The sequence below is a fragment of the Sinohyriopsis cumingii genome, chromosome 3, assembly GCF_028554795.1.
Source record: "Sinohyriopsis cumingii isolate HCF-2022 chromosome 3, ASM2855479v2, whole genome shotgun sequence".
NCBI classification, from domain to species: Eukaryota; Metazoa; Mollusca; class Bivalvia; order Unionida; family Unionidae; genus Sinohyriopsis; species Sinohyriopsis cumingii.
The window spans coordinates 81124390-81148994 of NC_142963.1; the positions used below are offsets into that span (position 1 = coordinate 81124390).

The 24605-nt window shown below is 34.1% G+C and overlaps 1 protein-coding gene and 1 long non-coding RNA gene across 2 annotated transcripts in view; one reads left to right on the top strand and one right to left on the bottom strand.

The window, feature by feature from the left end:
- Positions 1-24605, top strand: part of LOC149803185 (uncharacterized) — a 495629-nt gene that overhangs the window by 355255 nt on the left and 115769 nt on the right. The gene's annotated exons all lie outside the window — the stretch shown is intronic.
- LOC149803193 (transcription factor A, mitochondrial-like) overlaps positions 528-24605 on the bottom strand; it is a 60236-nt gene continuing 36158 nt past the window's right edge. The window contains exons 5-7 of the mRNA XM_089952813.1: positions 24076-24183; positions 23116-23172; positions 528-7455 (exon numbers count right to left, since the gene is read on the bottom strand). Coding sequence (XP_089808939.1) covers positions 7282-7455; positions 23116-23172; positions 24076-24183 — 339 coding nt within the window. The 3' untranslated portion in view covers positions 528-7281. The remainder of the gene's footprint in view (positions 7456-23115; positions 23173-24075; positions 24184-24605) is intronic.

The window sequence follows — 24605 nt, forward strand, 5'->3', positions numbered from 1 at the left end:
GTTGGGTGGTCAAAATGAGATATAAATTGCAACAGATTCTTCTGAGGTACTGTTTACTTTTGCAGGTGAAAGTTTAATTTGGTAAACATCTGGGATTCAGGTAGCCTCCTAGCATTTGGGATTGGGTAGTCTCCTAGCATCTGGGATTCGGGTAGCCTCCTAGCAAGAAGAGCTAATCTGTAAGAGTTTGTTCCCTTATCTAGATTGGAGAAGGATGATTTTGTCTTTCAGGCAGAGCTAAATTCTAAGATACCAAAGAGTAATTTCCTAATGATAATGTGAGCGGGTATTGTATCTTATGGAGAAACTTGACCTTCACCTTCAACCTAACAACAACACAATTGATTGGCTTCCACCTTTATCCATGTGTAAGCCATATATGAGAATTGAGAAACAAAACAAACTAAAAGTTATGGAAACCACCTGTCATCAGACACTGCTATTGCTAGATAAAAAAATGAGACTACAAATGGTTAAGAATGCAAGGTCTAATATTCATAATTTATATGAAATAAGCAGCAAGGCTATTATCTGCAAAGTATTTATTTTTCCAAATTGACAATGTGTACATAAATGAAATAGGTGCAATCTAACCATACCGAACTTAATCATAACTGCATAAACTTACAGAACTGTATAATGCAGCTTGTGTTACAACCACTGGCTTTTTGCTTGTTGTCAAGGTGAACATGGTACATGTACTATCTCAGAATACTAATGAGTGCAACATACAAAATTCTGTTCATTATCATCCATCTTAAACTTTTTACAATGAAAAAAAAAGACAAAACATTTCAACTGTGAATCATTCATTAACAAGTGAGAAAAATCAGTGAATAACAATGGCAACTGATGAATAAAGAAATACATAATTTTGCCCATTATGGATTTGAGGTGACGATTTTATTTCAATGAGAATGAGGTGACCTCAAAAAAAGATAGAAAAAAGTTTAATAAAAAATACTTTATTACATATAGAGTTGGAGAAAAGGAGTACTAATGCTAACATTTAAATATTCTAAAAAAAATTTTTAAAAACCTGAAGCAAATATTATTCATTAGTAAATATTTCTTCTGGTTATTTTTTAGAAAGGATTACTTCCAAGTTTATGCATATTTCAAAGTGAAAGTACCAGTTTAATAAGAAAATCACTTCTAAGTTACTTCTGTCCATCATGATAATTTAGAAAATCATGAAGACTTACTTTTCCAATATAGTGATGAAAACAGATTCGTTTTACCATAATTAAGTTCAGATTTTCACATGGATCAGAACAGGATGGCATAAACTGCTCCTATATGATATACTTTGCATATACAAAGATATAAATAAAAAATATTACAAGGTTCATTTTCATGACAGGATGACTAATTAGAAGACAACCATTTGATAATCAAACAGCTTTTTTTTTTTTTTTTGTTTAAACTGGCCCAATTTATAATTTTTGGAGTTATCCTGAAAACTTGTGAAATCATGCAAACAAGACAAATTGTAAGGGCCAATTTCTGTTTTATTTCATCAATCTAGCACTGCCCAAGAATATAAAAACATACGTGTTCATTCGATATGAGTTAAGAAGGTTCCAGACCACTCCAAGATCCCGGCACAAAGAATTCTATCTAGGACAGTGTTTTAGAGTTCCAGTCAAGGAGGTGCTACAAGTAGCATTTATGAATATAATGAACCAAGAAAAATGATATGTTTCCAAAGTGCAGTGTTGAAAAGATTTACGACAGAAAAAGTATACATTTGAAGGAAAATGGTGCATGAATCTAAACATTTAGTCAACAAAAGATTCTGATTTTTATAATTTAATTTTGAAGAGAACACAGTTCCAGAGTTAAACAGGTGCTTAATCTGGTCTTGTATATTAAGTGTCACCTAATGATCAAAATAAATGGCGTGGAACATTTAAGTTACATTATTATTTTCGGATTCACTAAACAGGGGTGTTAGAACTTTTTTTATCTTTATCAATAAGATAACTGGGATCTGTTTCCTGCAAGCTTAGTTTTCTATTTTTTTTTTAAAGGGGGGAAGGAATGAGCGACAAATTGTATTGTTATGCTTCCGACAGCTTTAGATTCTTTACCTCATCTGATTTGAATGCAAGGAACTAAGTGCTACAAATCAATCAATGAGGTGACATAATGCTTAATATTTCACCAACATTTGTGTCTTCTCAGTATTTTCAGCACAAGTTGAATTTTTTCTTTAATAAACATATCTGGATGCTGATGACAATCATTATGACCAACATTATATATTTTTTTTAACCACAAAAGTAGGGTGCCAAAGCTTGTAATATAATCATTTCCACATATAGAGTCTTAATAAAATAAATCACTAGTTTCTACGATATCCAAATTACAAGATACAGCTAGACCTGAAATAATATTTAAAATGAAGGAAAAAGAATCTGGAAAATTATAGAAAACACCAAGAGGAGCTTTCAAAGACAAATTTCTTTAAAAGGTAGCTTTTCATAGGAACCATAAAAAATTAATTGTTAACAACACTTAAAAAGCATCATTCAAAGAAAAAAATTCATCTATCAGTAAATAAACAATAATAAAATGCTGTTGATTAAAAACCACTGATTTAAGTCTGCAAGGCTGTTTTCAATGCATTTATTACACAACTATCCCTGATGAAAACAAATATTTACTTGTAAGAATAAACTCGGTCTCCAGCATACAAGCTCTCGGATGTCATGTTTCGATTTTATAATCATGCAGTAGCATAAATGAATCTCACTAAAACTGAAAGCAAATGTATTCATTGATGAGGGTTGGGGGAGCAAAACAAATATTAATGATGCTAGACTTACCAGTCACTATTGCCTTGCATACCTTTACAGGGACAGAATTACACTTGTTCAAATTAGAAATTTTCATCCTCACATTAGATGGAAAGTTTCAGAATGTATAAAAACAGAATAGAACAAAGACCCAGTCTAACCCTGATATGACAGGCACATGCATTGTGGTCATCCTCTTTTACTTGTACCCAGCCTACTTGTCAGACATATGAACAGGTTGGGAAAATGGAACCTTGCAATAAAGACTTATATGTATTACATCAGTCAGTGCTTTGCCGACTACAATACCTGATTTCTGATCAGTTCCATTATGCTGTATTATGGTTTCAAGTCCATCAAGCCATAAGTCTGCTTGCTCAGGCAGAGGTACTTTGATAAAATAAACATTCTTATTTTTTAATTTCATTTCAGATTCTTATTTGTTCCATCGACCTTAAACCTTATCAGGCTATATAGTTTTGTAGCACATGATCCCACATAGGGCTCACATGCTTCCCCAAAAAATAAAAAAATAAAATAACTGCATACTACTTTTAAACTGTCCATAATTTAAACAGGTTTGGTATTGTGTCTTTTCCACATTTAATTCTGAAATACCACTGGAGGGGGGCATGGGAAACGGGTATGCCGTCTGCTTTTGTCCATCTGGCATGTACAATGGATTTGTATTCAGCATCATTTTCAGGTTAAAAATCATTCACTGGTATTTTCGTTAACACTTTCCCAGCTCCAATGATCTAACACACTTCGAACTTGGCACTGTCGTCATTACCATCATCAGCCAGTATTTGCTTATGCCTGAAGATGAACCATATTAGGACTCGGACATTTAGGTTTCCTAGATAGCCCATATTTTAAACAACCGTTTGTAAAAATTCCATGATGTAAGGTTCAAACTATAACATAATGCTTGTTCTAAAGCCCAATCAAATTAAGTTCAACAATCGTTCGCGTCAGGCCAAAGAACCTAGACATGTAAACAGTTCCCTACCTGAAAAAAGATAGATGTCGCAGCAAGTATTTTGAGATCTCTGCTGCCAGCATGACTCATGTTGCAACACTTTAATGGTTAACAGTCAAATATAAATTGTGTCAAGTTCATTTTTATATGCACAACTTTCAACTAATTTGTGGAGTTTTCAAGTGTCACTGCCCTCCAAATGCATGGATTCATATAAATTTTGTGCTATTCACACACTCGCCTGCCCTGGCAGCATCTCTGCTAATAGCATAAATGGGATGGAACATTCAATTCCTGAAAAGGATAGCCCCTACATCCCACAAGGATTAGGAAGTGGGGGAGAGGTACCAATCCAATGCCCTTTCCTGGGATTGAGAAGTGTGCTTCTCAGCCCCAAAGGATACACAGAAAGATCCCATACCCTCTTGGAATAAACTAGATGGGGAGGAAGAAGGGACTTTTCCTCCCAAGATAGGTGTGCCAAACTGAAGCAAGGTCTCAAAAATCATTGGACCATGTGGTGTGCTTCCCAATGGGGTCTTTTTTATGCCCACACTTCCCACACTCTGCAATATTATAATATTCCTGCAAAGGATAAGTTCCTGCAATGGAAAGCAATAGAAACGACATCGATCAAGACAAAAACGGTGTGAAATATCCAAAGAACATTTTGTAGAATTATAAGATAATATTATTCAATGAACCATCCAATTAATTATATATATATATATATATATATATATATATATATATATATATATATATATATTGGAGGCCCAATAAATCCAGATGTGAAGGGGAAGAGTCAATACTTGCTCTAAAACTAAATGCCAATAGGAATATTTATTTACTACCCTATCATTGAAGAAGAGGAAGGGTATAATATAACTGAGTTCCGCTAGATAAAAAAAATGGCACAATAAATATCGCAAATCTAATGAAAGAGCTTTCACTTAATTTAAAAGAACTGAGGATATTATCACTCAACTATTAGTACACAAACTGATTAAACTGCTGGTATCTTCTCAGGACATGAGAAAAAGGCCATTTTTCTGAGAGTAATTTGAACACAACCAATATGAACAATGGCATCCTAGAAAAGAGAATAATTACTACACATGAACCAATCACATGGAAATCAACCTGGGTCACTTCATCAATTTATATTGTCTGTTTTCTTCCATTCTTTAGCATCAATCTCTTGCAAATATTTATTCATAATAAATGCTGGTCCATCCACTATGGAATTAGTATGACCTGGTCTTTTCAGTTTAAACAAATGTTCTTTTTCATTCTGGAAACTAGCAATCCTGATAGTCTTTCTCAATCTAACAAAAAAAAACTCGATTAAAATATCATCAGTACAGCATACACTTAGCAAAACCTTAATTTTACAAGCTGATGTTCAGCGGTTTTAAAAATATTACATTTAAAAATGCAGATACAGCAAATGTGTCCAACCCATGTTTACTAGTTCTCTATGTAGCAAAAGCATGATATGGTAGACTTGTTAGAATAATGACCAGTGGTTCTCAATAACATGGACCTTATGTCAAGATGTATGGTCTTGAACCAAAGTTCATGTGCAGCAACCACTGCTCTCTTATTAGACTTACCATGATTGTGACCTCTAACCTCTAGACCAAAAATCTGTTGGTTTCTTTATTAAGCCCTGTGCAACCCATCCAAAGTTTGGTCAGCAAAATATTTTTGAACAAAAGTTATTCCACAAAACCCATTTTCCTTGAGCAAATGTGACCCTGACCTTTAACCTTTTGACCCCAAAATCAATATGTCTCTTCCATACAACAAGTGCAAGTCTTTTACAAACATTAGTTACTAAAGTCAGTGTGTAAAAACCATTTTTCTTCTTTCAAAGTGAGTTATCTTTGACCTTAGTACCTGAAAATCAATAGGCAGAGTCAATAACTGAAATGTTTCTCAAAAACCAGTTTTCTCATTTCCACCAGTGACCTTAACCTTTAACACCACAATTAATAGGCTTCTTCCCTGCCCCAAGTGCAAGCCATCCACAAGGTCTGGTCCAGGTAAGTGATGCAGAATTAATGATATACTTATTGTATAGAAACCATTTGTATGTTTGCAATCAGTGACCTTGACCTTTGACCCAAAATACATAGGCTTCTCACTGATCCCAAAATCAAGCTATCCAGAAAGTTTGGTCCAGGTTTGTGATGTTGAACTGACATTGTGCAGAAACCATTTGTCTTCTTTCAACCTGTGATTTTAATCTTTGACCTTTGACCATAAAATCTTTCCTTAAACCAAGTGCTAGTTATGCAGATAGTTTGGTAACTGTTGATGGTGGAGACCTCAACTCATTGTACTGAAACCATCTATTTTTCTTTCAGTGACCTTGACCTCTGACTTTTTTCAAATCCAAATTTGATAGGGTTCTTTCAAAACCCATGTACAAAGTGTCCACAAAATTTGGTATCTGCAGATGATCCAGAATTAGAAATATTGTGCAGAAACCATTTTTCTTCCCTTTTTTTATACATAAAAGTGATCTTGATATTTGACCCCATAATCAAATGGGTACTTCCTTATAAGCCATCCACAACCATAGATGGACATATAATGTAATACACTGCAGAAAGTGTACAATAGCTACAACTCGAACTTATTTTTAAAAAATTGTCAAATGAAATCTATTTTATGGGTATTTTTTAAAAATATGATCAAACATATTTTTCAAATTAACCAATGCATAAACAGAAATTTCTTTGATTTGCTGAAAGAAGTGGAAAATTTCATACCAAATAATCAAAGGCAGTTTAATAAGCTTTCAAAATTGTCACAAGTATAGATTTTGTATAATACAATTAATTAACACCAGTTTCTCTTCTGAAGTGTAACTGCAGAAACAGAGGTAGGTGCACCTATCTCTTAACTCCTGACCTACATGACTGTTTTCATGGGCAACTCGCAAAAAAAAAAAATTTAAATGGCAAAATATAACCTGTTTAAGCATCCAAATAATACATAAACTGGTTGAAAAAGTATTCCTTGTTACTGCCCTTTAAAACATCCCAATATATTGTATCTATGTGAAAAAGTTAGTCTCACAGAAATACAAAAACAGAATCATTTACATAAATAACTTTCAACAAAACTTTAGATAGCTATTAATTTCTTCCAAAAATACAATTCATACAATACATTGTTTTTGTACATATTCTAGATATGCCATTCTGAGTTGCACTGAAAAACATATTAAAAAATTGTCTTTTATTTGTATGGTAGAAGCTTCTAGCACTCTACAAAACATGTTCACAACATTCTGTTCATAAAGCAATTAACATTTCTCCAGTCTTTATGCTGACATAACATTTTTCCACTTACCAAATTTCTCACTCCTTGAAGGATATTAATATTTGGATAATACCTTCTACATTTTATCACACTCTGCTATCCTTCATAAAGAAAATTTGATCTACCATCATTTTTCTTTTCTTGTTCTTTCAGGTTTTATCTTCACTCTTCTTTTGCCCCACTCTTAATTTTTCTTCCCATCTTACTTTTTGAAGCTTTCTGCTGATAAATCTCGGGCACTAGTTCTAGTCTTCCTTGAGCCTCCATTTTGTGGTACCACTTTAAAATATCTTTTTTGTACTCTCTCATCAATTCAGCAGCTTTGTTGCTATACACCTAATAATAAGTCATAAAAAAAGATATTCAGCAGTTTCCTTTTAAATCAATAATAATTCAGTAGCTTTGCTTTTATACACCTAATAACAACTCATTAAAACAGAACAATTGAGCCACTTTGATTTTATACCCCTAATAACAACTCATTAAAACAGAAAAATTGAGCCATTCTGCTTTTATACCCTTAAAAACAAGTCAATAAAAAGAGATAACTCAGCAGCTTTGCTTTTATACCCCTAATAACAAATCATTAAAACAGTTCAGTAGATTTGCTTTGTATTCCTAATAATTCTGTAGCTTTCCTTTTATACCTGTTATAATAACTCATTAAACAGAAAATTCGGCAGCTTTTTGTGGCAATCTTAACACCAAAATCTTTGGTGGGTTACCTCCCTTTACAAATCTGAAAATGTCACTGCCACAAATTAAAATCTGCCTGAAACTTGCAGAACTACTTGTTCTTGATTTAACCTTGCTATCACAAGAATCTGCCAAATGTATGAGATAAAACAGAAATTTCCATAATTTAAGCTAGCAACACCTTAGAAAATGTATAGATCTTTTTGTCATATTTTCATTGCTTAAATAACAGAACTGAATTTTAAAATTTGGGCAAACAGATTCATATGATTTTGTGTAGGCAGTGGCATTGTTTATAATGTCGTCTCAGTAACAGTTTGTCAGTTAAACAATAAACCAAAAAAGGAGATAAAATATAAAAAATGACACTGGCTAGTTACTACATTTGAACTAAATGTTCAATACGTGAAAATTAGTTACCTACTTGTCTTCAACAACATGTAAATATCCAAACATCTGTTCATTAAGCATTGTTTGTGGATTATCTTCCTTGTATAGCCATTTCACATGACAGAGTAAGTTATCTGAACAGATGTAAAGACTCATTTGTTAATCACTGTGTTAACACATTAACCCCTAGCGACGACTTTACAGGGCAGGAGGTAGTAGCCTACTGCCAAGCTCTGTAGCGTCATGGTCATGCAAGATACACTAAAGTGGGTGGTATTATAGAAAGGTAGACAGATGCAGCTCTACAATGATACCAAATAATCTGGAATATCTAGTTGCACTACAAAAAACAGATAGAAAAACCTCATTTTTTGGACCTGACTTTGTTTTACCCAAAATTCGCCCGTGGTCGGAATCTGATTTTGTGTCCGGATTTTAGACTTTTTGGTCTCAGATCCAAGGTAAACCGGTATGAACTGCAAACAAACAGATGAGCCTTTGCAAAAAGTAGGATAAGATGGGCATTTGGAATAAAGAGTGGTTTCCATACAAAAATAATGGCTCCATTTAGCAAAAAAAAAAAAAAAAGAACTCCAAATTTTACCCTTCTGCTCATGCGCGAGTCAAATAGCCAACGAAAAACAATGTTTCTAACACAACTAGGTGGTATGTTATTGAAAAATGACCGGGGATTTGGTGTTTTCAAGCATATTCAGAAATTGCTTTCAAAATGTGTTTCCTACTCGATTCTCAGGCGAAAATGACAAAAAGCTCCAGGGGTTAATGTGTTAAGAACAAAACCTCTCTTTCTTTCTCTCTCTCTCTCTGTGTATATTGTGTATATCTTGCGATATTCGTAAGACATCTTTAATTATAGTAGTAACATGTATATCTGATTAATATGTAATAAAAATCTTTACTGTATAAAGCTTTCTTTTTCTTTCTGAGGGGAAGTATTATGTATATTTAATTTATATTGTACAACTGACATTTGTCCAAAACTGAGGGTAGGAGTTTGCACCTACCTGACAAATGTTTTTTTTATACTATAAATAACACATTACATACCTTGTCTATTATTGTAGATAATATTTTAAGAATATTATTTGTAGGAAAACAGGTCTACCTGGATTTGAGTTCAGGACATTGGTTTTCCCCTTGGGAAATTCATGGTGTATCTGATACATGTCCGTTATTACACCTTTAGTAAATATACATGATCTTGTTGACAACTTTGAATGTTTTGGAAATGAACTTTTGACCCTCATGATGGTCCTCTTATTGTGTCTTAGGTTTTTATATTAAGGTTGTTTATATTAGATTTACTCATTCCTATCTAAATCCAAAGTGGAATCAGTCTTTTAATTGTGTTCAGTTTTAATTTGACAGGATTTATTTAAATTATTCATTGGAATTACAAGGTGCTCATTAGTACCATTCAGACTAAATCACTATTTTGGAAATATTGTGATTTAGGGACATTTTTTATTATATAATTGTGACACATCAAGACCTATCAAGATTTAATTCACAATACTATATTTTCAATTTAAATTTTCACTTTGTATTCTAGGAATATTAAAGTACAGGCTGAATATGACAAAACTTGCCATTCTTTTCTGTTAAATAATTGAAGACCATTGTACCACAGAGTCAAAACAGACAAAAATTTTACTGTATTTGCCATCAATTTCCTGTCATATACATTCCCATATATTTTTAACACCTCAGTTGACATCTTTGATGTTTGTATTTTAACCATTCAACTAAGCAGTATGCTGCCATTTCTTGTGTATGAAAAGAGAAGAAAACTGACTGATCCCAACTACCTGCAGACTGTTTTTTTTTTTTTTTAAGGTTAGAGGCAGACTGTAGAGGGTGGAAGAGTGACAGTACAAAATAGATTAAAGATGATTGATAGTTCAAGAAGCAACTTACGTACAATATATTTTCTTATATAATAATATCAACAAAAAAGAACATTCAGGATTTGGTTAGATACATTGAATTGGTGTACCATATAAGCGACTTGGGGTGGGTATTGAAATTAAAATCATATTGCAATATATTACAATATTAAGTCAAATATTGCAATATTATTGCAATATATTGGTTTAAGAAAGAATTACAGATTACTGTTAATTTATTGAAATAAACTGCAAAAAATTACTTAAAATTATTTATTCTCATAATTAAAATACTGTAGAGAAAATGAATAAATTGCAGTACAGTAGTTGCAATCTAACACAGAAATAAAGAGTAACAATTTAAGTCTTTTGTCTGAACGTTTCACAGTTTGTGGTTTACTTATTGATAAACATAAAATGCATAAAACTGCAGATTGGTCTCTTCATTGTCACTTGACCCAGTGTAGTTCAAATTGAACTGACTTGAAAATCACACGATGGAACTTCCTATTTTTTAAAAAAGAAGATAAGAGGATCAAAATGATTTGGTTTTAGGGCTGAACATTGTGCATTTACTGTATCTCCAGCAGTGGAGAACACCCTCTCAGAAGGGACACTTGTTGCTGGATGCACAATAATGATTTAGGAAGCATAGCTAATCTAGGAAATCTCTGCTCATGATTTTTCCACCATGGAAGAGGATTTTATTCGACAGAAACACTCTATAGTTCTGAAGCTCTCCTTCTACTTCTTCCATTTGTGTTTTTGATGTCTCAACACCAGCAATGTAGACATCACCAAGAGGTTCCTGCATGCCAGAACAATAGGTACCTCTATCTATCATATCACTCTGACCAATGTCTGGCTAGCGCTTCTTGCAAATTGGTTAAGCATCCTTAGCAGCAGAATTGGCAGACACATAAAACTTTTTGGTTAGCTGTGGTAAAGGTGGCAGTTCTGACTGCCCACTATCACCCACAGGTGAGTGATCAGTGTCATGTTGAGCCTTCACTCTAACAATGATTTATGATGCATTCTGCAAAATTTTGGTAAAGATATCATTCCTTCATGCATCGCTGAGGAAAGGTAAGGATTTAAAATGTGGATCCAAGGCAGCAAGCAATGGTGAGAGTTTCTTCTTGATGAGTGTGTCTATCCTGAAGATCATCAACCACAGCCCTTTTCATCTGAGCTATTACTAGAGAGTATCATCGCTATGTTGGAAAATGCTGTCAGTAAGTTTGCGATGAAGAAGCATGTTAACAGAAATCGTTGGAACTGACTCAGCACCAAGAGTGGTTGACACCACTCAAAGAGGTTTTAGACAAACCATTACCTCTTCTGCCAGGCAAAACAATGAGTTCAAATCTTTCTCTTTTATTTTAGCAAGATCTTTGGATCTCAATTACTGCACACTGCATTTCAAAAAACCTTGAAATCATATCATAAGTACTGTTCCATCCAGTGGCACATCAGCTGAAAGCTTATGATCTGGTAGACCCAGCAGTTCAGTCTGGCTTCTCAAGTTTAGCTGCTACAGCTGTACTTCGGTGGAAGAACCCAACTATTTGACAAATCCTGCTGAGGAGAATTCCAATTCGTCTCATCTTGAGACACTTTTGTGCAGCTAAATTAATTGTATGTGCATAACACTTGATGTGAAAGTTGCATCCAAAAAGAGTCTCTGCCTTGTCCATGCTAGATGCATTACCTGATACAATAGGTGGTATGGGGATAGACTGTATCTCCCATTCTTTGAGGGCCTCATGAATCACAGCAGCTATATTCTAACTTCTGTGCCCTTCATATATCGGCTGAGTTTGAAGAACATAGTTTACCATCTTCCAATTTTTATCAATCTGAGTTGACGTGATTGTCAGATATAATTCAGTTGACCTCGACGTCCAACTACATGGTGTCAATGCAACCTTCTCAGCATTTCATAGGTCTTCTGTTACCAGTACCTTGACTTGAGCATATTTTTGAGGAATGATCACCTCTGCAAACTTCTTTCTACCTGGAACATTGTATCGGGGGTCAAGTGTATATAAAAGGTCACTAAACTCGGGCGAATCCAATATTCGGTATGGACGCATGTCCTTTATTATAAATCTGCACACCCTGTCAGTTATATGTAAAGCATGAGAAGAATGTGAGGGGTATTTCGCACCAATGAGCCCTGGTAAAGTTCTCTGGATTGGCTGCATATTTTTAGCTTTAGAATGATCAGAAGTATCTTCACATGACAAACTCGCATTAGCTGAGATCAATGATCTATTGTCTGTCATCTTGTAATTACATTTCCCCAGATGGTGCTTGATCATGCAGTATGCTAGATTAGTGGTTCCACCAGTAAACTTAACATGAGCACCACATAGATGGCACACAGCAATTGCCTCATCAATTTTTCCATCCCTTTTACTCTTTCTTAATGCAAAATGAGTCCATATGGCAGACCGCGCTTTTGAATTTTGTACCAGGTCATACTCAGCCATGCTTGAAATACTTGTGGCTCAAGGTCAATGTCAGTTATCATCAAAGTCAGCAAGGTGCTTATTTGTTGACAAAGAGAAGTTAAAAAGCTCAGAAGGTTGAAGATTCACAAACATGCAACTTCTGATTAACCATGCTGCAACTGCTCAGGAAACGAAATAGAAATGTTACTGAAGCTGATTACAGGAGGTAAAGGTATGGAATAGGTCATTGTCAGTCAGAAACTATTATAAGCAGTGAAATATGGCCAATATTAATTAAAAAAAATAATAGAGTTCGTTTCTTACGTCTTATCAAAATATCACACTAAATCAATATAAGAAAGTTATATCGTGATTATTGTACTGTCGGTTTAATACCACAATATACCGGTATTCAATATTATCATGCACCCTATAAGCAACTTCCTAATCTTGCTCTTATTTAACTTGAGTATATACATTTCATTTAACATATTTGCCTGCCTATAAGTTGATGTTAATGTGCAAGACAGGTTTGCTAATTTTGTAACTCTTCCATCCTTCATCCATATACAAGCTGATCAGGAGCATAAGACGAGGCCAGAGTAATATCTTGACTTTGTCTGCTTCACCAGTAACTTCCTGTTTCATGAATAATATTGATATTCCAGATTACCAGCAATTGGGAAACTATATCACTGATATTGTCATGCTTTTCCAAAATTTTGTTTTGAAGAGAGGCATAGGTATTCCATATTTTACTTCTTGCACCTCATGATCTAGACAATATATGCCCCAATATAAGAGAGAGATTTCAGTCCTTCTTCATGCTATTCTGTACATAACTGCCCCTGTTTAGCTGAAGCTTTTGTTAAAGAGAGAAAATAGTAATAAAGTATTAAATGGGAACTTGAAATACATACCATACCAGACCTGCCAACCCTAACAAGACTTTTTAAGTAAGGCAGTCAATTCTTTTTCCGTATGTTGACCCATTTTTCAGTAATGTGTAATAAAACATTAGGTACTGCTATTGTCAAGCTAGAAAACATGCATTTAAACGTCCAGAAGTACGATTCAATACCAATGCAGTGATGGTAAACATTGTGTTCAGCGCAAAAGTTGCCCAGTATAGTTGATGTAATCCTTTAAAAAAAACTTCATGTGGGCTGTGGTGACAGCAATCATCTTTCCCATCACGTGGCATACTCAACATGATGTCCACTGAATGTAACTGTTTCCCTTCCTGCTTTTTTCCCCTAAGAATGTTAACATTCCCTCTTATTCATCAGTTTTAATATAACTTTCTAAGAGGTTTATAATATTATTGTCCCTATCATCCTGACCTGTTGCTTACTAGACATCATGTGTAATAAAACTTGATCATGCAGACATTTACATCACTAAATATGTGCAGTTTAAAGCATCTGAATTACTCCAATCAAGTTAGTCTGGTTTCCTAATTCCACTGAATCTAATATGAAACCAGGATTTGAATCATACACAGACAAGCCAGTATCCTGATTTTACCACAGACAAATCATATTTCCATAAGTGTCATTTCATTCCTTTAGTCTGTATTTTAAGCATAATTTCCATCCGACTTAACAGCAAATCTGACAAACTCCTTCAGTTTCAAAGATATATAATTCATAATTAAATATTCGCTATATTTACATCCATACTGACTCAATTTAGATTAAATCCCAAGAAAGACCATTTAGCATGTTATTATTTTCTTTGCAAGTATGAAGACCTCTCCATTCCCAACAAATAAGATTACCCTTTATCGGTATGTGTATGTACACTTCATGTAGTTAGGCACCATTTGGTTTGATCTTTGCTCATGCTCATACACTTCTGACAGTAAGAACAAAAGGTGTCACTGACTGAAAAACTTATAAGAGCAAGCACCTGTCATTTCCTATCATTACATGGTGCTGTATTCACAATTCCTATGGGTAGCCTCATTTCTCTATTGGTAGCATCACTAATTTTATCTCAACTGCCAAATCTTGACATCAACAGGTGTCAGCTGGAATGCCCTGGCTTCTGATACTCCTTCTTGAGAAGTAAAGCCTTCCTTTATCATCAGCAATGGCACATACAAAGCAAACAGCACGAAGTCCACCACTAAAGGGTTGTAATATTACACTCATACACTTTCTATTGCTATAATTCTCATTTGCATTTTTCATTGTTCATTTTTCACCATTTAACTGTTGCTTGTATTTTCACTCGCATAACTGACAGATTCTTTTGACAATACTTTATATTAATTTTGAATTCAATTCAGTAATTCATTCTGCCCAATTGGAGCAGAAACATTGATAAAATTTAGACTGTTATTTGAAAGCATATACATATACATTGGTGTGAGACCAGCTCACTGAAATTCATTTTCAATATCAGTGAGCTCTATTTTAGTGAACTCATTCCAAACCAAAATGGAAAATGAAAATGCCAAACATGGGACATGTACAACCAATTGGGACAAAGTTGAGTGTGTACTTCCATACAAAACTGGAGGGGAGTGGAGAAAACCAAAGACTTTTGGTGTTCCACCATCCAGGATGTCAAACACTTGACTTTGAAAATATCCAAAACTGCCCTTGGCAATTGGAAATACTGATGGCATTGAAGGCCCAGGGAATTCAAATAGAGAAAATCGACAGATTACAAAATGCGGGGTTAAATAAGTACATTTTATATCCCCAAAACCCCGATACTAAACACTCAACAAACTGAAGTTAAGGGAATCAAGGCAGAAGTGAGACAGATCTGAGGGGTTGAGACAAGAGCCATAGATGTATTCCTCTCGGGTCTACCCCCAGAAATAGAGAATAAAGAGATAGTCGAAAAAATGAGATGAAGTTAAAAACCAAAGTCAAAAATGAGATGGCCACAATCTGGGGATTCTGGGATTTAAAATCTGGAATAAGAATAATGACAGTCCCAACGGATGATACAAAAAAAATATCAGGATACTTTTATGTAATTGGGTTCTTGCTCAAAACATGGTATAGAGGGTGTAAGCATGACAGGGTCTGCTCGCACTGTTAGCAAACTGGGCTCAGTCCCAAAGACTGCAAAAACCTGCCAACAGCACCTACTTACGCCAACAAAGTAGCAAGCAACATAACAAACCTGAATGAAAATGAACAAGCAGATATACAAACAAAGATAGGAAATATGATAAGACATTACACCAAATGAAAAACCGGACACAAATACTAAGATGGAAAAAACTAAAGAGAAGGAAGATAAGCTGGTCAGGAATGAAGACAAACATTGGATACCATGCACATCACACAAATCCCAAGTATTGATGTGATGGCCATAATGGAGGATGACAACTCGCCAAAAAGTCTGGAATGGGAAAAAATTTCCTGAGCCCAAATAATACAGGAAAGATGGCTACACCACAAAAGGAGCACATCAAGCTGAAAAATAGGTTTGCCCTCTTAGAGGAAGAGGAAAGCTCGTTGGAGGGTGGAGGGAATGCTCCCCAAAATGAAGCACAGCTCGGTGGACCTTATTGGCATCAAACCATTAACATCCACACTGATGCCCAAACTGTGACTAAAAATTTTAAAAAAAAAAAAAACAACATCAGCCATGTCCAGCTCGTCACAGGCTAGCAGAAGGCAAAACGAAACAAATGGCAACAAAAGGCCCAAAAAAGAAAAAAGGGGAAAATCTCCAAAAAGATCAATCAACACAAGACAATGAAAAGAACAGTGATGAAGACAATGAAGTACAGACGCAGACAAAAATAAAGACAATGACAAGACGGATATTGACATGGAATCTGAAACAGAATTAGATATAGGAAATGAGACAAACAACAATACTGAAAACAATTAACTAAAGTAAATGAAACCCGAAACAGTGGAAGTGATGGGGGGTCTAGTGTCCCTAGCAATCTGTTGTTGTTGCTTTTGTTGTTGTGGGGTTTAATGCCATTTTTCTGCACACGATAGGCTATGCATGGTGGCCAGTATTAATGGCGAAGGAAGAACCCGGGAAAACCCCGGGAAGAACCACCGACCCACGAGAAGCTACTGGTAAGCTTTTTCACATACCCATATTGGCCGATTCCTAGACTCGAACCCATGCAGACAGAGGTGAGATGGCAGTGATCCATAACGGAGAGCATTTTAGACCTCTCGGCCACTTGGGGTCCCCCATAAATCAAAGTAACACTTTAATAGTGTATAAGCTATAATAGATAATAAGGTCAAGAAATGCAGCAGCCTGGTTCGAGAACAGAAATGGAAAGAAAAAAACTTCTGAATAGCTTCTACAAATACAAATGGAATAGGGAAAACTTACTAAAACTAACTGAGGAAACAGAATACGATATGATTTTAATTCAAGAAACTCAAAATAAATTGTCAAAAGAATTGCAATTATTGAGGATAAATTAAATGCAACAGTTCTTTTAAACAATTATAAACATGATAACATAAGGGGAGGGGTAGCAACTATTATAAAAAATAGAAGGAATTTTAATTGGGAAAGGATAAATGAGGGGATTTTTTCACTGGTAGAATGGTATTAACAGAAAAACTACATATAATAAATATATACTTTCCTGCATATAAATATAAAAACAACCATCTATAGAAAACTTACATAAATATTTGAATAACTTTTCGATGAAAAATCTTATAATAGGAGGGGATTTTAACTGAGTGGGGGAAAATATAGAGTAGGAGAACTAACATCAGATGATATAAGATCTAAACGGGAGATGGAAAACCTAATAAAAAAAACACAAATTGGTAGATATATATAGAAGGCTGAATATTCTAAGGAAAGAATTCACATATGTATATAAAACTAAACAAGAAAGTACAAATACAAATGGGATAGGTTATATGGCACAAATTACGACAATACATTATATAAGAGCACTGAAATTATGAAGTTAAAATAATTGACCATAAACTAATCAATATTAAACTTTGTAGAAAAAGCATGAAAAAATCGGGGGAAAGGGATATGGAAAATTAATAACAAAATCTGTAATGAAAATGAGTTTACTGAAATAATAAATAGAGATATAAGGGATTCAAAAAATAATGGAAATAAAGATATTTTAAAGGAGTGGGATATTTTAAAAAATAAATTCAAGAGAAAAGCTATCAAAATTTTTTGGAAAGAAGAAAAGAATTGCAAAAAATGGTCAAGGTGATAAAAAAACAATTAGAAGAATAGAGACAAAATACAGGCTAAAGTCAATACTAGAAGAAGAAAGCAAGAGAAGGGAAGTAAGATCTGGGAAATCCATAAAGATATATAAGAAAGCAGAGGGATTGTATAAATGGGAAGAACGCAGAACAGGGGGGAAAAACATAGAACAATTAAGAGACAACAATAATATGGATATAATAGGGAAAATGGAGATTATGAAGTACATTAGGAAATACTATGGAGAACTATATACAACACAGAATATAGATTCAATTATTAAGGTTTTTTTCTCTCGATGAAACTGCATGTTAGAAAATAACATCAGAACATAAAAACTTGTGTGATGATTTTATCTCCATGGATGAAGTAATAAACACAATTAACCAACTGGCAAAAGGGAAATCCCAGGTAGAGATGGACTCACTGCAGAATTCTACCAAAAATTCCAAGGTGAGTTATCGCTGATTCTTGAATGTTTATATAATAATATTAATTTAAGAAATAAGACTGTCTCAAACACAGTGAGGGAAGGGCTAATCACATTAATCTATAAAGGGAAGAGAGATAGAGAAGATTTAAAAAACTGGAGGCCCATCTTCTATGCATAATGGAGCGGGCCCAAGTGGCCAAAACTACATGTATTCTAAAATAAACTATACACTAAAATCTATAGACATAGAAAATAAAAAACTAGACAAATTAGATAACGAAATAATTAACTACATTTGGGGAAACAAGATACATTATATTAAAAAGGAAATATACAGGGAAAAAACAAGAGGAGGGTTAGCCAATACAAATTAAATGTTAAACATTCTTAATAAATTAAAAATGATAAATTTGGAGCCCAAAACACCATGTGAGGGACTATATATCTACTGGTTTGGTTTTAAAATGAAAAACATATATTTACAAACAATAGATTAACAAAAATACTGGAAGCTCCCAGGAAATTTAGATACATAAAAGGTATTTTAACTAAATATAGGAACAAAAAAGAATTATGGGAAATAAGTAAAGACAAAACATATGAATGGGTAAGGGAAAAGACTACACACAATTTACGGTGTAAGATAGAGCAAGAACATATTGAAATTAACTGGGATGGAGCATGGGGGGCACTGGAGTAAAATTAACTCTTTAAAAATACATAGCCTAATGTTCAAATATATGTATAACTCTTGGTTAACGGGTGAAGTAGCCATGAAAAGGTGAATGATTAGAATTATACCAAGATGCCCAATGTGTAAACAAGCTGACTTCACCAAATACCATACAATGGTGCAATACGACAAACAGAAACAAGACAGAATAAAGCTTATAATGGAAATATGTAAGAAAGAGTATGTGTGTGTGATTTGGATTTTTAATGTAGCTTTAACAATTTCTCAGTCATTTCACTGCGATGTCTGCAGTGTAGCAGTTTATAGTGATGTCTAGCACTGGCATCATGCCATAAACATGTAGCATGATGTCCTACCCAGTCACATTATACAGAATCCAAGCTGACCAGTCCTAACACTTTCCTCTTAATGCTGAGCGCCAAGCAAGGCAGCTGTTAGTACCATTTTTGTAAGTCTTTGGCAGATGTTCTAACCACTAGGCCACAAGAACAGTTTGTAAGAAAGAGAGGTATCAAAGGAACAATATATTATTTTTTTGATGAGAATTTTGATAAAAAACTGGTAGTTAAAATAACAGACATCATAACAAAGACAACGATGGCATGTGGACAGGTAATTACCATTGGGAAATGACTAACAGGACATTAGGACTGGGGGAGGGAAGAGCTGGGGGTAGGGCTTTGGTTTACTGCCCAAGTAGGGGTATGTTCCATTTGTGCATATGCTGGAGCCTTCACCTCATCTATCACCACATGGAAATAAGACAAACAAACCATTACTAATAATCCTTTAAAAGAAAACTAATTGTTCCTTCAGTGCCTCAAATAAGATAACTAACATAAATAATCTACATTACAAAGATTGGGAACCAGGAAGCAGTACGAAACTAGAACATAATGCTCTTTCTGCTTTCCTTTTTGTGATATAAAGGACAGGGAACCTATGAAAGTATGAGGCAGAGATGCCACAGGGCTAATTCTCATGGTGCTACGCGAAGTGGACAGGCCTGTGAAAGAGTCTCAGAAAAACCCATATGAAGGACATTGACAGAGAGGACACAAAGACGGGGAAATAAGGATAAAAATAGTACTCATGGTTACCCAAATAACTTATAAAGCTTTAACCAATAAAATAAAATAAAAATTTGAACTCTAGGGTCTTAGGTGATATTTTGGCCAAATTTATTCGTACATGTAGACATCTCTATGCCTAAATTTAAGAGAAGCATAAGAAAATAAAAGAAATGCGGTTTCTTAAAACAGGGCATGGCTGTCTATCTTAAATCTGTATTATCAAGAAAGGTCACATCATGATTACACTCTTTAAGTCAATAGGATTTATTTTCCAATAACTTAGAAATGCAACCATTTCCCATTCAATACAAGAGTCAAACTTAAAATCATAACTGAAAACTAGAGAATAAATTTATAGACTGAATAACAATCCTTTAGAAATGAGAAGAGAAGAAGGATGGGTTTATTTTTCTCTCCCTCTTCTCTCACCAATCAAATCAACCAAACTATAGAAAAATAGAGGGAAAATTGGACATCAATGCTGTCCTTAGCCGAGTGGTCTAAAGCGGTTTGAATCTAAGATTCAGCCAATGTGGGTATGTGAGAAAGCTTGCCAGTAGCTTCTTGTGGGTCGGTGGTTCTTTCCGGGGTTTTCCCGGGTTCTCCTCCACCATTAATACTGGCCGCCATGTATAGCCTATCATGTGCTGAAAAATGGCGTTAAACCCCACAACAACAACAACTGTCCTTAGACACAAATCTATAACATACAAACAAAATAGCACTAAACATATAGCATACAGAGGACATAGAAGACCCTTAGCAAAGGTCACTTGAACATAACAAGGGAAGGGAATTCAGCCAGGCAATTGAAACCTAGGCTGGATGAAAACCCTTTAGAAAATACTGGGGAAAAGAAATACTCCATCAAAAAAATTTAATTTAAAATTTTTGATCAAAATTCTATTATAAATTGGAAAAACACACACCTGCACCATAGGGGGAAACATAGAAACATGAAAACACTTTTATTTTTGGGGGGAAATTGGGGGAGAGACATCTGTCTGGTGCCCGCCCAAAAAGGAAAAAAATTAGAATTACCTGGCCAAAGCCATAGCATATTTAATTAGCATGTAAACATCACTGCAAAGACATGTGGTTCTTGTGACAATGGATATCGTAATTAAAACTAGAAGGAACTGTTTATTCTGAGGTATTAACTGATAATGGAATATAGTATTGCCCTTGTAACTGAACAATACAAATTACAATCACCCTGAAACCTCTCTCTCATATCGGGGGATATTTTAATTTGATCACAAGGTGCAAGAAGACAAAGGGAATACCTTTGTCATGGTTTTTTATTTCCTAACTTGTTTATTCTAATTCAAATATATGCAACCAAATTTCAACAGCAATAATTATTAGAGAATGCTTTGCTAATGTGCAATTACATCTGATGCACATGAATTTAATACTGAATTTAATGAGCCTCAATGTTATGTCCTATATTTTTGGGGACACAATCTCTTCCCCACAATGACAGTTATTAATTGTTCTTTGCAAACATGTTTTTTTTTTACATGCAAAAAATTACATGACACATGATAAAGTGATTTAAATGGCATAATCAATATACAAGTCGATTTGGAGCAAAAGACAAAGACCAGACTTCCAAAAAACAATGTATCAACTTATTGGCAAGCAAGTACAATACTCTTTTCATTTACAATTCACTAAATCCCTAATTTCACTATTTTGTTTTCAAACTGCATGGAAATTATAAAAATAATAATAATAATAATAATAATAATAATAATAATAAATTCAATCATTAGAAAAAGACATTTTAGTGCCCTTGATCTGACAAGCTGTTTGAAATGGATGATACTATATATACTCTCATACATGTCGTGTTCAACTGCAAACAACACAGACCCAGATCTGCTGTGCTGATGGATCCGGGTCTGTGTTGTTTGTTCAACTCTTTTCTCATAACAAAATGCACAGACCAAGATCTGATTGTGTACAAAAACATCCAAAAGTGAAGAATTGTGAATAGCAACGGACACATCCAGACTATTATTTTAATGTATGTACCAAATTTCAAAGACCTATCTTCCATGGTTTTGGAGTTGTACTCTGTGATGGCTGATGAACAGACTGATATGTGGATGGAACACATTCCATTATCCCCTGCCAACTTGCCTGTACACGTGGGTAATAATGATGCAGACCAATATGGGAGTCTATATTATTTATCTTATTATTAAACAGATGAACTGATGTTACCTTTGTAATGGCTATTCATTATTGATCAAATTACTAAATGACAAGACATTCTTCAATTATTTCTATCAATAAATGAATAAACCAAAATACAAGGCTTGTTTAATTGTAATAATTTTTCACTCTAATAATGTTAAAGGAATATCACATAAATGCTCTAAGTTTATACTTAGTCTAGTCTGGCAATCAAATATACATAGCAGCTGGCAAATTTTACCCCATAAAAACACTGATATGTTCCATCTTTTGGTTGAGCATACAGGTGCTGTGCTAAGAGAATTTCCAGTTTCAGTCAATGAAAGTATTTTAATTCATTAATTTTCACTTTGCTTGAATTCTTTGTTTTAAGCAATAATTCATTGATTTAATACAAATCATCCTATGCAACTTTCTGAAATTGAGTCCATTTTGTAATCAATTCAACCCTGATAATACTTCTCACTAGCAGCTGAGTGACTTGACACTGCAACTCCAACCACAACAGAACAAACCTTGAAATTACCAATCTAAAAATCTGATGTTTCAATTCAAAAGATCTATATTCATAAGATCATCACCCTTGGCAATTTTGGTGACTGCTGATGCAAACAAGACTAATTATATTTGGTTCAAACTTGGATATTATCCTTCAAGACCTTTGCTATTCAAAGTGTGCAATATGTAGGGAACAGCAGTTATTCAATATTTATTTATATTGATTGGGAAGTAATAAACAGTCTGTATTGATGTTATTTCTAAAATGTCAAAACAATCTTTATAAACTGGGATAGTAGGCTGAGAAATCTTACTGATTTAGGTCTTAAAAAAGGAGATCAATCAGACTCAAAATTTTAAGCAGTTTTTATGAGCTGAGGGCCTCAGACTAGAAAAATTTTCAGCCCCTGCACATTTGTCAAAACAAAGACTTAACTAATAGAGTAAATACCATTTTTTCTTCTTTTGGCAAGGTAACCCATAAATCTGCTACAACTTTAAAACTGTTCTGGAAAGAAAAAAGAGATACCAACATTTACATCATTCCAGTCACTTGGATAAAATGACAAACAACATAGACCCAGATCTAGTGGCATGTCTGTTTGTTTTAAGACATAAAACGTATCTTTATTTGTATGCAAGTTCTAGGTGTACAGGAGGAATGTAATACCAATTTACAGTGGCACCCCTAAATGGAAGGGGAACCACTGTATAACATTTACATCACAAATTACAATGTGACATTCTCATAAAATACTATCATGACATAATTTCATAACAATGTTCCTACACAGGTATCCTCATTAATGACAGAATTCCATAACAATGTTCCTGCACAAGAGTCCGCCAACTTATGCATATCAACTTTTGCACATATCACATTAACACAATTTTAGATAATTTTTGGTACTATCTCAATTAAAAATGAACTAAGCTTCCAAAAGTCTTTTTGTGAAAATCTCACATGTATGTGTTCATCCACTAAACAGTATCAGTAATTACACTAGACATACAGTGGCACAATTTTAATCTGGGACCAACTAGATATCATAAAACGTCTTTTGTAAAAACCAAATGTCAATACATACATTCATTCAGGAGATGTAACAATAAAAAGATTTTCAAGATGGCCACTATGGTAACCATATGGGACATCTGTGAGTCAGACTGCAAAGACTGACGAAATATGTCAAGTATGGGGAGGGGAGGAATACTGCAAAATGTATTATTTATCATCAGTTTGTCAACCATCATATTTTTTTAAAAGTTATAATTAATCATGAATTTGAAGAAGATTTAAAACAAAATTATCAACCATTCATAAAATTTTCTTTACAGTGCCTTCTGGCCAAGCATCCAAACGCAACTCCACCAAAACCTATGTCATTTTAGTAAACAAGCTGATACCTACCATGATACCTTTACCAGAATCTTTTAATGTATTCTTGGCATACCAATCCTTGACAAACAAAATATATGCAGAGCCTGGTCTTTTTGGCTTGTTCAGTTCCTTTTCTTCCTTTAAAAGATAAACAAAGATTTGTAGACATACATGTGATTTTCCTGATTTCCTCAGAAAGGTTTTAACACTGATTCCCAATGTGATGGATTTTTGTTTAATAAATTCCTGTATTTAAAAGGATAAAAAGATTGTATTTTATAACGAGTCTCAGCAAACTGTGCATGCAGAAAGCTTTAGTGTTCTGTTAATTAACATTTCAAGATTTGAAAAGAAAAACAATTTCCAACACTGTGTAACAAATCTTTTATTTTTTTCCCTGGGTAGTAAGTATTATTTCCTAATTGCTTATGCCTCAAAAGTATATTAAATGGCTATTATTCCCCACAAACTTTGCTTTTGTGACCAGGACAGCGATATTTTGAAATTTACCTATTTTCCAGAACATCGCAGATAGATTCAGTGCTAAGTAAACTTGGAGT